Genomic DNA, 17,522 nt, shown 5'->3' on the forward strand with positions numbered 1-17,522 from the left:
TTAATCAGATCTAGATGTTGGACTTTTTCTAATAAATGAACAATTTTTCTTTGCTTTTAACATCATACTTGTGCCTATACTTTTGGATAAGTTGTGGCCAACTGTCCATGTTTCCCCCTTTGCGTAAATGTGCCACCAGAGTAAATGGATGTGAAAACAGAATGCCATGTTTTTTTTTTTTGTCATCTTTTTTATTACATTTAAGTACAACAGCTCTTGCTTCATCAATAACATTTTGTTTAATTTTACTACTATACTGCTGTTTGTTATGGTATAATGGTATATCCGTCCACATCTTCCACACAATATCATCTAATGGTTATTTATGGAACTTCTGTTAAAATGTTGAATTGAAGGAAAGACTGTCTCTTACTCTTTGTATTATATTGTACTGTAATAGTGGCTTTTACCTTTATCATGTCATTTCGATAAAATGTGTTTCTGTGTTCCAAGATGTTAGGTTCTCAACTACTAATATATACAAGTGTATTTACAGTATATAACAATGTGTTTATCTTGTTTTATGTTGAACCTTTATTCAAAAGCATTATTAAATGCTTTATTTATTGATCACATTAAATGAATGAATAGATGAATTAATAAATATATAAATATGAATTCAAGAAAAATGTAAATAAATGAATGCACACAAAATGAATTAGCAGATAAAATCTGCATTGAATGGGTATTTCTGCATTTATTTGCATATTTATTTATTTTCTTGATTATTAATTTCTGTACTTATGGGCTTACTTATGTCAGTCAAAATATGTCATGGTATGATTCTTGAATGTAAAAGCTGCATCCCCTAATTATCATATGGATGAAGAAATACTGGAATAAATATGTGCAGGAATAAATGAATCAAGAAATAAACACGGAAAGTGCAGAAATGATTTTTTTTACATTTCTCTTGTATTTGTAGTTATGTATACATTTAGTTATTTTGTTTATTTATTTTTAATTTTGCCATTTTTGGTCATCCATATAACTGCACTTCTCCAGTGAAGAAATACCTAAAGGATTGAAGACCAAAGGACTGTATTCCAGACAGGGGAGCAGCTTTGTACAATCAATGTTCAAGTCTCCCCAGCAAGTGCATAAATAGTAAACATAAAAACCTGCTGCTATTTGTAATTACTTTCCCACATGGACATCTTCCCAGGATAACTGTGTGGCTTTAATAAGTAAATAAATCTATGTAGGAAAGCACTGGGGGCCTTGTACTGACCAGCACAGGAATTTCTGCGGTGTTTAAAGTAGGAGGCTGGGTCAGTCGTTCTCGTGCCAAGCTCTCAGAGGGGAGATCCCTTGTTCCAGAAAGGGTGAGGTAACGCCACTGCAATCCTGGGCTCTGCATCCCCCCAACACCCCCCACCGCACCCCCGAAGAGACGCCGCCCTTCTCTTACATAAACCTGGCCTCTGGCTGCATTCCACAACCGAATGATTAAACGGGGCAGTCGGTGCCTGGGACACGACGCCTTACCCCAGGTCTGCTCACCGGCGTGTCTTCCTGGGAGGAAATACGGACAGGACAGGCCAATAGCAAGTCTGCAATTCCACTCTGAGGGAAAGCGCGCATCGGGGGAAACGAAGGAAGTGCTCCGGTAATTGGCAGCTTGCTGGTGGCCAATTGTTTCGCAAAGGCCTGCGTGCGCTCTTTAGGAAACACTGAGCCTGGAGTATTTAGTGATCAGGAAAAGGGAAACTTTAACGGCTTGTTTTTGTTACAGGGCTGACACCCAATGGCATTTGAACAAGACTGTGAGGGGTCTTCAGCTCATTTTAATCACTAACTCCGACTTTGCCAGTTTGTGGAGATTCTCCTCCTCTTTAAGACAACATTTTGACACTGAAGGAACAGTCAGCCTTCTAAGCAAAGGAAGAACGGCAAATCAGTGACTATGTATGTAATATGAGGCTAGTTAGCTTTGTGAGGTGCCAAATAGAATACTGAGCTCTTAGATGATTCAGAAAAAATGTACCAGGTTTTCTGTCATACAGCACAGAGGGCACTGTCTGGGCAAGTGAATTAAGTTGTGCTAATGGGGTCTTCACCTTTCCCTGTTTCTGAAGGCCATTAGCACTTGATGAGTTTTCTCAAAGTGCACAGGAAACATGGAGAAGCCAAGGTCTGCAGTTCTCATTAAGCATTGCATTGTCCTCTCAGGCCTTTTCCCCCCAGTTTCTCTGGGAGGTGAGATAGGCGACTGAGATTAGGGAAAATGGGTGGGATGAGTTTTTGGCCATCTTGTGAACAGCACTGCTCTTCTGATCACTTCACCTAATGAGCAACCGATCGGTAATTACCAGGAGATGAGCTTATGAACAGGGGCTGGTCAAACCGCTCAAAGAGCTTTAGTCTGAGCCGGTGTGGATCTGCAGTGTCTCTTCGTTTAGACAGCTGGCTCTCAGCATCAACAGCACTGTGGCTCGATGCAGTAGCACTGCAGGGATGTACTTGGGACTTGCAGTAGTTTGTGGGTTGATTTCCAGATGGGACTCAACTGATGTATCCCGGAGAAATAACTAACTGGAAGAGGCTCAGTAATATTATGGGTAAGGCATATGACGGTGTAGTGTGGGTAAGGCATATGAAGTGAACTATTGCAGTGTAAAACCATATGAATATAAAGCAAAGGTAAAGCAAATGAATAGTGCAGTGAAATGCATTTATGTGGTTCTTGTGAACCTGTGGTTACATAACTTCATGTTCTCCACAATAAGAGGCATGACCAAAGCATTTCCCTGCATTGCCCCCTTTAATACTTAAATACACATACACATCAGCCACAATTCAAAATGGACACTTCACATAATTCTCACACAACACAGTAAATTCCATTGATCCCCCAGCTGACAGTGTTTTGGCTTGATAAAAGCATGAATCCAGAGTCCTCCCCCCCTCCCCCACACTGTAAACATTCACAAATCAACATGTCAACCATGAACAAAAACAGGCGGTCGAACATCGCTACTTGGATCACTGCAGAACACACCATTAACATAATGCTACCTACTGTTACAGGTGACAAAATAGCACTCTACCTAGTTCACTTCCAGATATGTTTTTATTATAGAGCAGTGCATGATTCATGCTGAAAACCCAGAAAGTGGTGGTGAAAACGTCACTTCCAGAAAGGTCAAGACAGCAGGCCATTTTTAATGTGAAGCAAATGGAGAAGCAGCTTTTAAAGAACGCAGTTTTCTCATTTCGGAACATTTCCAAAGCAGGGTTCATACTCTACCGCGAAATTTGCTTGTAGGTCAAAATCCATCTGAGCAAGAGAAGATTTTGTGCGATGTGTTAAGTAGCAAATCTCATATATGTAAGGAAAAAAAAAACATTCTTAGCACTCCTGAAAGGCCTTGTCTTGAGACGCCGCTCTGGTAACGAATGTCGAAACAATCTCACACACGTTTGTCAGTAAAGCTCTGTAAGCCGAAAGCTGCGTTTTTCTGAATACCTGCTTTGCCAGCAACCTCCCTTAGAGGTTCAGCAGCGAAACAATTATAGAGAATACACTAATTTAATTTGCATGGAAAAGCTAAAGAAAATGATAATGCAAAGATGCCTTGACTACCTTCTAAAAGCCAATGAGAATTATACACTGAAGTCTAAGAGGGAGATGTATAATTCTTCCAAAGGTGAGTGTTCATTCTGGGAAGGGGTAACAGGCCTGATGTACCTTTCAAACTCAAGTAAGACCCGTATGATATTCAGCTTCAGCATGTCTCTGTCAGGTAATGCCACTAATCTAAATCCAGTTTTGTTGATTATAGCTCACTTTATAAATATTTCTTCATGTAAATTATAAAGAAAATAAAAATATGGAATAAAATAATAAATACATAAACAAATGTAGGGAATATTCACAGACAACACAATTTCCATGACAACAAAAAAGAGGTTTGAGTTGAACTCCAGTGCCATTTTTACAATTTTTACAAATGCTGTGCAACACACATATACAGTACATGCTGGGCCCCTATCATTTCTGTGGAGAAATGATAGCAGGTGTATATACCTTATATTACAGTATTACAGTTGTGAGTGCACTCAGATTGTTTTGCTTAGCAAACTGAAGAAACCTGCTAGTTCTGCTGGAATAACGATTTTTACAGATGTCAACCTGTGCAAGCCTTACTGCTTCCATTTGGGCTTTTAAAGCAGGGGTGTCCAATCTTATCCGAAAAAGGCCGGCATGGGTGCAGGTTTTTGTTTCAGCTCAACACTAAGACACCTGATTCTACTTATCTTCTTCTTCTTTGGTTTTAATGGCGGTTGGCAAACTAAAATTAGTGCATTACTGCCACCTACTGTATGCATTGCTATCTGGTTTAGTTCTCTCAAAAAATAGATAAAACAACAGACCAACCCTCCCATATCTGACTCGCGATTCTTCACTATTTCTCTATATCCCTGGCATCTGACTCCCTCTAAACCCTTTCGCTAAAATTCCCTGTATTTCGTCCCCCTTCACATCCGTTATACCCAAAATCTCTTTCGCTGCGTTCACCACCATCTTGATCCTCTCTGATTTTGCCTCTATTTCACTAGCACAATTGATCACCATCGCTATAAATGCCAAGAACCTTCTTCTATCCATATACGTCATTTGTCTGTCACATCTCACTTGATCCTTTCCCTTTTTCAGTTCTATTCTGTTCCTTCCTCACAGTTCCCGTTTCTGCCCTCACTCTCTTCGTTGCTGCTGCATGTTATTTTGTTCTGCACTTGTGTTCTTTCTGCCTCACTTTCCCTCTTCCTTATTTCACACTGCTTTGCCCCCACATCATGATTTCCCCCACAGTGAAAACATATTGCCTGGTCTTTAGACATTGTACAATCCTCAACTGAACACCCATCTTTCCCACACCTTCTACACCTGTGATCCCTTTTTCTACAAACTGCTGCCACGTGTCCATAGTCCAGACACCAATAACACCCCAGTGGAACCCTCTCATATGCCCTCACCCTGTAACTAATGTAATCTAAATAAATCCTCTCTGGTAGGATTCTACTTATCAATGTCTGGATTGAAGACCTGTGTTGAATCGGGCGTTGTACTGATGGGCTAAAGCAAAAAACGTGCACTCAGACCAGCCCTTTTTGGAGAAGACTGGACACCCCTGCCTTAAAGTGACGGTGTCTGGTCTCTGAATAACAGCTTGGCAGATTTTTCATGAAGAAACATCCTGTTTGAGGAGCAAGGCATTGTGGGATGGTTATGGTGAGCACAAGACTGATGGGCGTGATTTTGTAGACCCTCACTGGTGTGAGAGGGAAGGTGTGGTGACTGAGGTCAGAACTACCGCTGGTTGAGGTCAGAACAATTCAGACTACTGTACCTTGGAAATGTAGAGGATGACAGCTCGCTTCTCTCAATAAGACAAGTAAAGCCTGTCCATTCAGTGGTATTAAAGTTAGGGACAATCCAAAACTAACAGGTTTCATTGCTACTTCTGTGCTTTCACACATCCCTATAATACTCATTGACCAATAGGCACTGGCTCTGTTAAGTGTAGATAATGGTCAGTTAGGTTTTCCTTTTTTGTGGACAGTAGTGCAATTGCAATACAAATGGAGTACTGGGTCTCACCCGCCCTTTTTTATAAAGTACACAACCAATAATTTATCAGATAAAAAATAAACAATAACATTAACAAGAATGCAGTTTACTAGCTATATACTGAGGACTTGCTTTGGTCAAAAATGTCTGCTTTTAATTTAATAAGTGATACTTTTTTTTAAATATAATTTTCAATAAATAATTAAGTGACTTTATTCATGTTATAATAGAAGGTACTAATTGTTTCATTGGTTTAGCACAGAACTTAGAAATAGCCTTATATTGGATAATAACTGAACTCAGAATTCACTTCTGACCACTGGCTTAAAATGCATTGCGGAGAACTCAAATTGATGGATTTGATTGGCTGTTCAGCAAAGACACAAAGTCATTCAAAACTAACACCAATGCAGGGCCACAACTCCTACAACATTGAGCCACAATGGGGCAGGGGGTGAAAACTACGCCATAGTTCACAAACACTACACAGAACCAACCCCGCTACCAGAGGGAGGGGCAAAGCTGGAGGGGGGTGCTGGATATGTCTACTCGTCAAATCTCCCCTCCAGGATGCTGTCGAAGGAGAATGGGATGAACTTGAAGCCCTGTCCCGTGTAGAACTTGTTCTGGAACTCCACCCTGCAAGAACAACACAGGAGCCTTAATTTGAATAAATTCCAGTGTGTTTTAACTGCTTTCCTTCAAGAGTTTCCTTCAAAGATGCAGCCACTGATTTAACAAGTATTGTTGAAATTCAGTGCTATTCATTCACTCACAGACGTACAGAACAAAATTCATCACAGAAGGGAATGTGTGTGTGTGTGTGTGTGTGTGTGTGTGGCTCGATAGCTTTTTTCAGAAAAACCAAACCACAACCCCGTTTGTGATGTTTAGGGTGTCTGTTCTGCCGAACTCCCCATCCAGTATTCCATAACTGAAATTCTGTTTTAATATCCCAGCTGTGGGCTCCACTGATCAACCAGGGGAGAAAACATGGGCACCTGCCAGAAACTAGCCTCCCAGAGCAGCAGAGCCAAATAAGGAGTGAAATGCAAAGTTGTCTCCTGTGAATAAAGATCCTTCATCTCCCTTTTGATTAAAGTCAGAGTGGAAACGTTTCTCCCTCACTGGCACAGTCCTTGTGAGAGAGAAAAGGCTTAGAACAAGCCTGCCTTTTATGTGACTGCCTAGCTGAGTGCACTTTAGACCTCAGCACAGGGATGTAAATTAACTTTTTTGCCAGTAGCACGTAGGGTTATCAGATGCCCGGTTTTGAACCAGAATGTTCGGTTTTCAATTTATTTGCACAGGTCTGGTTTGTGCTCCCCACCGGACAATATAAATGCCCGGTCTGAATAGTGGATTGAAATTTGACCAGTAGTTTGTAATGAATTCTATCTTCAGACTGCAGTGTTAAGCTTTTTTTCCCTCCTTCCCCTTATCCCTACCTCCCCGGTCTGCAAGGAGTTCAACAACCCCCTCCGGTCCATCTGTTCTGCACATATATATATATATATATATATATATATATATATATATATATATAAAATCACAAATGAGGCAATATCGTTGCACATTACAGCCCTGCCTCAACAAGCTAAAATAGGAATCCATCTATCCATCTGCAACCTAAAACGAAGACTTCCATGATCCAACCTGACAATTGTATTTCATAAACTCACTGATGCAGCCAAATGTTGGTTTGGGAGATGAGAGTTGACAGGGACTGGGCTGTGTTTGCCTGGGTAAGGACTGTAACATCTCTACCCAATAACTAACAGCACATCTGAGGGTCCTGAGAGACATAGTGCTTGGGGCAGAGGGTCAGCACTCATTCAAAGTGCACCTGAAATTCTCAAGACAGCATTTTGGAGAGCATTATACATATTAAAAGTTTCATAATGACAAAGCATGCTATTCCTTTGGTTTTAAAAACAATTTAAAAATCCTTTTGTCATATCACCTCTGACTTAATCCTGCCAGTCGAGTGATCCATTAAAAAGTTCTGAAGTCAGTTATTTCATGTGGAAACAAACTGGTGGGAAATAATAAATAAAAATAAATAACATTTCAAGCTCAATCAGTTCCCCTTCAACCTCGGAATGCATATTCCTATCACTTTTACTATTCTTCCTTTCTTCAAACTGTGGTCAAATTAAAGATGGTGAACAAATAAAGCTCAGAAGGTCTAGACTTAGGTCGGAAAGGAGAAAGGATTTAGCTTTGTGTATTCTCAAGTAGTTATTTTCCTGAAGTTTTTTCTGTTGCTTCTGCTGAGAGCTGCCAGAAATTGTACGTTGGACAGAAGGTTTTTACTTTGTAAAGAGAAGAGGGCACGTTTACATGCATAGAGTGAAGAGGGTTGGAATGTGGGTTTGGAAATGAGTCATTTTTCAGCTATCCATGCTGATAAGCCATTGAACTGTGCTGATGGTTAAGGAACGGGTGTCCTGAGAAACTCAGTCCAGCCTCTTTGTTCTTAAGCTGTTTCTGTGCTCTTTAATCAGTACTGAGAAGGAAGAGAATGGCTACAATCATATTCTGCCCCAACACTTGGAAAGAATCTGCAGAACATTCAGACAGTGTTATTCATTTAAGATGTATATCTCCAATTCATGTGTTATTTCAACATAAAAGACACTTGAGATAAATCTGGCTGATTTTAGGTGCATTCACCTTTCAATGAAGCACCAAAAATGCATGAAAATATAAAACTTTAAATTATCTACCTGGGAGGTCTGCTTAATTTACTGACATGAGATGTTTCTTAATCACGGATGAACAATGGGTAGGTTTTTCCACTGAAAACAGCTTTAGGTCAAGTGTTCATGAACATGACAGAACACTAGAAAAAATATCTCCTCTAGGCACACTGTGAAAAAATTCCAGGCATCCTGCCAGGAAAAACAGTGATGTCCAGCCACAATTTCCAACTGTACCAATCTGCTAAATACCTTCCCATCCCTCCCTTCTCCCCACAGCGACACGCCCTGGATTCTCTGACCATGCCGGAGGTCAGACCAGGCCTCCTCCCCCACTAGGAACACTTCACTCCCACCTGTTCATATTTCACTGCTACCCCCATAGGGGGAGCCCTGGAGCTGCAGTCTACACACTGTTCCTTAGTTAAGCTGAAGGTATTTACATTACACCAAACGCAATTTATAAGACCCAAGTTTCATGACTGAGTGAGCATTTTTTAAAGTTTATAATTAAATTTCTTTAATCAATTTTTACTCATGTTCTACAGTGTGACTGTATCAAATGCATCAGAAAACTCTGTTGACTGGGTAACATGGACAAATTGAAAAATGCTTCTATTAAATGCTTAAGTCAAACATTTTCATCACATAAGGGACTGCCAGAGTTGAGTTTTTAGTGCACATTTGCAGTCGATTTAAACCATACTTCCATATAAAAAACAGACATTGGGTCTGAACAGTTATGCTATTCAGTAAAACTCCAGTGCTGAAACAATCAGTTTTTAAATCAATGTTGTCCAACCCTGTTCCTGGAAATCCAGGAGATCTAGATTTTAATTTCAATCCTAATTTGGCACACCTAACTCACCTAATTTGCAGCTCAAGGAGATCTCTAGTTGTTGACTGAGGTATGCTCTGTTAAGGTTGGAGTGAAAACCTACAGGACAGTGGATCTCCAGGAACAGCGCTGGGAACCATAATTTTAAATGGAAGAATTCTTCATCATTCTGGTTCACTGTGATTGTTTTCAGATCCCCACTCCTTTGTCTCTGTGACTAAATTATTGGTTTCTTTGCGTCATGTTTTAGTCCTGTTAATGTGGGCAGTTAAAGGCTCAAGAATTTCATGTGACTAAATGGAAATCTCCCTCCCTTGTACCCCTGACTCTTGGTTCAGGGTTTGGACGGAGCCCTATTGTTTCAAACCATTTCTTTCAACTCTGTTTAAAGACATAACTCACCCCAGGCACAGATATTGATCTTGTTGGCTCCAGTGTGGACCAACTCCAGTGCCAACTGCTGACAGGCATTTTCGAGAATGAAAACATGCTGCCGTGCACATGCACACTCACACACACTAATGCACAAAGGTGCGTAACCATGGGCAGATCCAGCAAACAAGACTAATAAGTCAGGTTCTGTGGCTTTAACAGGCAAAAGCAGTGCATGATGTCCATTCTGACACACCACGTAAATGAATACTATAAACAAACTTCAACAGGATTCGTTACGGCATCTTTGCTGAAGGAGAGATTTGGGTCAGTTATATAGGTATCAGAAAGCAACAGGATCTTGTCAAGCAATCAAAAAGATTCCATTCTGCTTCCATTCGCTCCACCCACATGCAATCAATCTGACTGGACACAGCCAACAGAAGCCCACGACGGGAAACCCCGACAGGGCCCTGCGCTCGCTGTCGATCTGACCCTCCATCCTGTTGCCATGGCAACGATAGACAGCAACCTGAGTCAGAGCGGAGCATGGAAAGACCACGGGAATGTCTCACAGCAATGGCAAATATTTTTGCAAGGGAGTTGAGAGAACAGTTTAAACAAGAGGAGGAGAGGCCACGGAAAAAGTGCTCCCCTGTCAAGGCCTCTCATCAATCTTGCATACGGATAGGGAGAGCAAGCGGTGAAAAGAACAAGGCCCACACTAAGACACATACTAACCTCGCATCAAGGTGTGTGTGTGCATGGGTTTCCGTACTCAAACCTATTTGTCTGCCTTTGTGCCTGTGTATGTTAGGATCTTGATCTGTTAGTCGGACCAACTGGTACGCACTAGCACAATATTTGATTGTTTATATTTGTTCATATTTTTATGCTAATTTAAATTCCAATTACGCTTAACAGCTTGTTTCTTTAGTTCAACTAAAACAGTTCATTAGTACAACCAGAACAAAACAAAAATGAACCGGAGTGGTCCAACAGATGTGTGCAGCCAGGTCACTCTTTTCTCAGTTGACGGAGCGTTGTTCTGAGATTATTCTGAATAAACACCCAAGTGGTAAAACCACATATAACTAGTAATCAGCCAAATGGTCAATTCCCATGTTCCTTTCTTGTTAAATTGCTCTTAATGACAGGAGGCTTTGGTTAGTAACAGGAGTTTCTGGTGCTGTATTAGCTCATAACAGTCCTTATGAAAAAGTATTACATAAAAGTTTTTTCTTTCTTAAAAAATGACACTTAAATAAAGTTTTTAAGTACTTTTGCACTTAAATTCCTCAATTTTAATCATAATAAAGTATTTCAGACACAGGTAACAAACATTGATAAAGCTGCATGAATTAATTTAGAATATGAAGTATAAATGATAATTTATGAACTACTTCTACACTTTATATCCTAAATTATTATTTTTAACCACACTTTGAATGCGTAGAACATTTAGAATGTTTGGAAGGTTTTAACTTAAAGGCATACTATGCAGGAGTGTTTGTTGCTAGCTAGCTAGCTAGCCGATGCAGCGAAGCAAACAGACAAGTCGACAGAGCTCGTTCAAGAACTAGAGTTAACCTTGGAATTTCCTTGTTGGAATCAGCCAAGGGATTGAAATGCGACTCGGCATCGACTTGTTTTCTGTTTGACCTGTAAGTAACATTACCTCTAGGTATCCAGCTAGGGTTGCCAGACGTCCGGGTTTTGACCAAAACATCCGGATTTCAAATTATATCCGGTTTTCGAAATTTACTGGTGGTTTCTTATGAATTTGCGTGTCAGTGACTCGGCCAGGTATTCGGGGTGAGAGGTTGAAGACGGAGGAGGAGACTTCTCTGATTGTAAATACAAGGTTAAAAAATCCTGCATAGTACTGTATGCCTTCAAGGCAGACAGTACATTTAAAGTTAATAATGCATTCAACAATCTGGTTGATCTATAGTAATAACTGTTTAAAATACCCATCATACAAATTTTGAAATTTCCATTTTATAGGTGTTCATTCTTACAAATAATCTATTTTCTAAATTATCTTAAGAACCCCAGACTGATATTAAGAAACGCTTTAGGAAACAGTTGCATTTGAACTAAGATAAGCCATATTGATTTATAAAAACAAGCAAAAAAGCATTAGGCCTCCATCCTGTTCCAACATAAACATGCTTTCTGAAGTTCATTTCACAACCACAAGGTAAGGTCATCATTAGTTCTTACTAGCTTATAGCATACAAAGAAGGTTAAAAAAAATAAACCTTACCTTTGGAGCCCCACATTCCAATGGCCCTCGTTAAAAAGGCAGAATACAAGCAGCTTTCTCTCCAGGAATTTTTTTTCCCCAAATCAAGTTTTCACAACACTGGAATCCTCGAAGATTTCCCTTGAGCTATCTCTTTTGATATGCAGTCACATGGGTGGTTTTTCAGGTTGCATTTAACTATTAAAGACCCAGTGCAAAGACAGGCCTAAATAGATTTCAATGGCCATTTCAAAATTAAAAAATATCTTGAAGCATTTCAACCTTTCAAGTTCAGTTGAGTGAACAATAATAACCCTTAAGGAAGATATGTATCTTAAATTTGCTTAGAAAATTCAAAGAGCTCATTGAAATATCAGTGGTGATATCCACAAGGAGAAGCAAACACAAACCTTAATTCATTCAAGGCTATTCAGACCTTTCTAATGGTGAACCAGCACAAATGCTTCCAATGTTTTGCTGTGCAATCCTGACTGAATTATACAGTACATCCACTGGAACACATCATGTGGGGTGAGCAGTGGTCTCTCATTTTCAGTAAAAAAATCAGTAATCGGTTCAAATTCCTGCTGCACCTTTTCACCTGTAGCTACCCTGCATCGCCACATTTCTAAATTAATGTTTAACATTTGTTCTAAATTAAATTAACATTTCAAAACACAGTCATTAAGTTTTGTATGAAGTCAAGTAAGTTACGTGAAACAATTTAGGAAACATTGGGAGCATTGCTTTGGAATACAGCTTGCTCAATTTGAGTCAATATTTTTTCTTATAACTTACCATAATTTTGATATCAATACTTTTAATGGCAGGCCTAGATTTTGCCAGTTTGAATTAATGATTTACACACTGTTTGGTATGTGAGTAACTTGGTATTTTTGTACATTAGAAAATGTGTTTTTCATCAGGTATAGTATTTACTTCAATTAATCTTTCTTAAAATGGGTTGTCAACCAGTGTGAAGCACCTTGAATGATTATTATTAATAACTATACTGACAGGATAAATGCAAAAGACAAAAATATGAGAGTAAATTGTAGGTATCTATAAGCCTGTAGTGATACAACATAAGCAAATATTCTCACCATAACAATAAGGATATTATCTTATCCTTCACTGATGCTCGAACTCACCAGTGCAGACGGAGCGCGTGCAGAAAGGCTGACAGGCCCTCCATGATCAGCAGGATGCAGACGGTTAGAGTGGCAAAGGCCGAGAAGATGATGGACAGGCCAAAGAACCCACCGTAGCTCCTTGACGACAGCCCAATGTGCATCACCATGGTCCACAGGACCTCTGACAGCTCTGTTGCCATGAGAAAGGCAGGAGAAAAGAGAGGATCTTGAGGATCTTCAGGTTGTACTGATCTTTCAGTTATGTTTGGATATTACCCTACCTGATTATGTCACAAAACTCTTTACATTGTCCAACTAAAGGTAGGTGTCCATGATAAACTGACATAAGAGAACTCTTGAAAAGATGAACATGACAAGGAGGGACAGGAAAGGCCTGAGGCCTGGAATCTCAACCAGAGATCAGACATGCATGGGTAGATACACCCGTAAGGCTTATAAAATTACGACTTATTTATGAGCCTGATGAGGCTGACATTCCGATGTGAGATAAGTCGGTCCAACTCCCCGGGGATATACTTTGCTAGCAAACCATCAGACTGTTATTTTTTCTGATGAATGATTATCTTCTGTAAATGGTGCTCCAACCGGAGATGGTCATTCAAACCAGAAAAAACGTCCCTGGTGGTGCATCGATAAACTTACTTACCAACCTACTCAAAGCTGGCTAAAACTGTTTAGAACCAATGAGGTTACAGGACCTTTAGTGGAAATCAATCTCGTGAACAAATGTCCTCCTCCAGAGACTCCAAAGGTAGAGTGACTTGGGTGGAGACTACGCCTCTGGTGATACTCACGTGCGTGGGCCAGGCTCAGAGCCCACAGCCGTAGGTAGGAGGCAGTGTTGGAGATGCAGCCCAGGCAGTACTCTATGGTGTGGATGGCCTGATGGACTGCTACATCTCCAAAGTTAAACTGGATGGAAGAGACAGCAGTTAGGGTAAGAGGCAGCAGGTATGCTACTACTCAGGATTCCCTGTTTAGAGAAGGTAAAGTGTCACTATTTTCCAAAAACTATTAAAATGAGCAATTTCAATGTCCCAGTAGGCCAGTGTAATGAACTTGTTCCAACCTGCTCATACTCTGTCCAAAGGTAATATTATTTCTCATTTTGAGATCTTATCAATGCCATGTCCACATTTTCGAACAGGGTTCTTCATTCATCATTACATATTAAACTGGATATAATTTCATATCTCTCTTGGATTTAATGTTTGACCTCCAAAAAATGTTTGAACCACTTAAAAAATGTGCATTCCATTCTTAACTAAATAAGAAAGTATGCTGCTACAGTATCCAGTCTGTTTATTTAACATCCAAAACATCCAAAGAATTATATCTTAAGCCTTCAAGGCCTTGTTGTTGGCAAGGTCAATCCAGATTCTTGCTTATGAAAGACAAACTTCCTTCTTGAATATGCATATACAGTCATTGTATTGCTGGGGCATTACTACCTAAACAGGCCTTCATGTGCAGAGAGCCATGTACTAGAAGGCTGGCTCCCATGGACAATGAAAGCATGAAAGGCAAGCAGGAGTGGATTTCCTACTTGCTCTTATATTTTGTTTGGATGGGATCAAGCGTCTATTTTCCATCCAGTGCCTCTACTTTAAACTCCAATCTAGAGAGTATAATGATTTACCAAACAAACCAGGAGGAACACATACTGGTGAAAGCAGAACAATGGATAGTCATGGTTTGTGATGCTTCAGTCATAATCATAACACGTTCACCCGCAGTAGATTCTTCTGAAACCGGGTGAACCGTCAGCCTCTTTGTCAAGCTACAGCTTCAAGGCATGACTGTAACTGAAGATGCTGAAATGTAGATGGTGAGAGGTGGAAATAGCATGTGACATTGTGACATCTTACCTTCAGCTGGTTGAATGCAGAAAGTGTGAGCAGGGATCTCAGAAATATTCAAATTTATTCAGCGCCTGATCTCAATTAATCAAAATAAATAATTTGGATTATCACACAAAGGCCACCCGTCCAATACGATGGATGGCAGAGTCTACCCCCATTCAGAATTGCTGAATTACAGGACCAAGGTCCAAGCCAATCACCACAGCTGCAAGGAGACACCTCGCCCACACAATACCCAGAGACCCAGCACCACAGACACACTGGCCCCCCTCAGTCGGAACAATGAAAAGTGTGAGGGCGGAATCAGGCGAGGCACATGGACACACGGGTGATGGAGACAGACGACGACATGGGGGACAGGTGGACAGACGAGCGAGATGCAGGGAACGTGCAGTTGCCTCTTACCACTTCCTCCTCAGCGGGCTTGAAAATAACCACAGGTTAGGTTTAGTTGCAGAGTCCAGAAAGCAATGGTCACAACAAAAGTTATAAAACGGGGAACTGACACTGATGCAAAATGGCATGTCTTGCATGGAACAGCGTGCCTTGTTCCAGATACAAGAACTGTTCCACGCTAGTGGCAGAAATTTTGTCTTTGCCTGCTGGGTAGTGCACATTTTCCCTTCAATGCAGTGTAGGGCAGTCCTTGCTGAATCAGACTTAAAGCCACGTTCAGCTTCCGTTTGTATTTGTATGCCTTCAGATGATCGTTAGCTCCATTTCCACAGCCTTGCCAATAAAGGGCAAGTAAGTATGTGCTTCCTGCTGTTCCAGAGCAACTTCCAAGCTCAGGCAGTGTTTCATTTATGTGCTTTTAGTCCTTCAGAACACCTCATCGGGCCAGTCAGGGTAAAGGACCATGGGCATAGTCAATGGTAGAGTTAACATGAACAGTTCCTCCAAATACATTAGTTAGCATTTATCTTTCAATGGCAAGGTGCCATTTGAATGGGAAGTAATTCAGAGTGACAATGGACCTCAAAGCCACCCCCCACCACACAACAGACAAGCAAATGGGCCAACAGTCTAAGTCTTTAGCAGAAGGCTTTAGGAATAAGCTTCCTTAAGTACACTTTTAGGCTCAACGTTTTGGCTCAATCTAGCCAGCCAGACTGTGGAAATGCAGCTATTCAGCATAGGACGGTATGTGTGCACACCCCAGCATCTGGCAACCCATACTGGAGTCCAAAGCACAAACTTTAGGCTCCACCTGGGAGTTGAATACAATTTGTCTGCTACTTTCAAGATATTCTCATTTATTATTCACTTCCCCATTCCATCCCAATAAACAAGCATTGCTTTGCAGACCAAATATCAAGAATGAGAAAGTGAATATAACCACCATCGTCACAGTCAACAGGAAATGACGAGAGAAGGCAGTGACGCGGTGCAGGACCTGAGGCCCAGGCCCAGCTGCCTGGAACAGTCCTTATTCCAGAACATCTGTTATTTGAGCATCGACTGCACCCTCACACACAGTGAGTGGCACAGTCTGATGCATCACGCAATCCTAAAGGATTAAACACATTCATGGCAATAACTCAGTCTGGTCAGGTGAGGAGAGAACAAAAGCTGGTCAGCTCAGCAAACAACTGAGGTGATCATACCCTGGTGGTTAGGCCGACTGTGCTTTAGCAGGTAATTCAGTTAATTGTACAGGTTTTCTGTAGCACCCTGCCCCACCTAAGCTCAAGTGAGTTATTCATATTTTTGAGAAACAGTACACTATTTTAAAGCAATGGGGAAGCCTGTTGGCTATGGAGATCGTAGCTCTATAATGAAAACAGAACATCCTTGCTATTATGTGTAGGGCATCAAATAGTTGTGCTATTTGTGTTGTGCTATTACTTGTTGAACAAACTTGGTCCACAATTCCTGCCTACAATAGATATAAATAGGTATAAATTACATAATGAGGAAAGTTTCTGATCTATATATAATGCTAACTGTTTTCATCCATCTACGGAGTATTTGGGCTTGTGCACAGCAGCCAATCCACCATGCATTAGTATCAGTGCAAGGTGCCACGTGCTTGCTGTTTTTGATGTTATTCTCCGTGGGTCAGTGCTGTCCGTGGATGTCTAGTGTTGGTGAAAGCATTTGCTTGGTTTGTCTGTATATCCATCTATAAATAAAAGGACTGTTTGTTTAACAGCAAGGAGGTTTTGTATCACTAATTATGAGTACTGAGATGGCATTCATATAAAACTCCACCTTACATAACTGCTAATTGTTTGAAAGGCTTATATAAGTTGATAAATAAAGCAAAATGTCCTCCCTTAAACCAATAGATCTGAATTTAACCACCACAAGCTCCATTGTAGAGTTTCCTGTTTGAGAATGTCAGAAAAAAGTGGAATTAAAGAAAATGCACAGCCAGTGGTTTGAAGCCTGGCCAGTGGAGGACATGCAGCATTGTTTCATATCCTTCAGAAACTAGGCGATGGCTGTAGAAAAACAAACTGAACATTTCCCTGGAAAAATGTTAATGTTCTGTTCCGTCTGTGTTTGCATCTTCCCAACGAAGACATTTTGAGGTCAGGGTGCTTATGTTTTCTGTGAGTTGCAGTGTACCAGCTTGGATATACCCTTTGAATCGGTTTCACTGTATTTGTGATCACTGTGAAATGGAGTGAAATAAATAATTAAAAATTCTTAGTATATTTCCATTCACTCCCCCTGCCTCATCTCTCTTCTAAGCCAATGTTTAGAGTTTAGATCTATGGAAATTCTATGCATTTAGAATGAATGGTTTCCACACTATGTGACAC

The 17,522-nt window shown here is 40.5% G+C and overlaps 1 protein-coding gene across 3 annotated transcripts in view; it reads right to left on the reverse strand.

The window, feature by feature from the left end:
- Positions 1 to 2,745: 2,745 nt before the first annotated feature.
- atp6v0a1a (ATPase H+ transporting V0 subunit a1a) overlaps positions 2,746 to 17,522 on the reverse strand; it is a 33,575-nt gene continuing 18,798 nt past the window's right edge. For all 3 annotated transcript variants that reach the window (XM_035404962.1, XM_035404960.1, XM_035404961.1), the window contains exons 19-22: positions 15,157 to 15,174; positions 13,684 to 13,801; positions 12,887 to 13,058; positions 2,746 to 6,214 (exon numbers count right to left, since the gene is read on the reverse strand). In XM_035404962.1, the coding sequence (XP_035260853.1) occupies positions 6,121 to 6,214; positions 12,887 to 13,058; positions 13,684 to 13,801; positions 15,157 to 15,174 (402 nt within the window). In that variant the 3' untranslated portion in view covers positions 2,746 to 6,120. The remainder of the gene's footprint in view (positions 6,215 to 12,886; positions 13,059 to 13,683; positions 13,802 to 15,156; positions 15,175 to 17,522) is intronic.

Source organism: Anguilla anguilla, chromosome 2 (assembly GCF_013347855.1).
Source record: "Anguilla anguilla isolate fAngAng1 chromosome 2, fAngAng1.pri, whole genome shotgun sequence".
In the NCBI taxonomy this organism is placed as follows: Eukaryota; Metazoa; Chordata; class Actinopteri; order Anguilliformes; family Anguillidae; genus Anguilla; species Anguilla anguilla.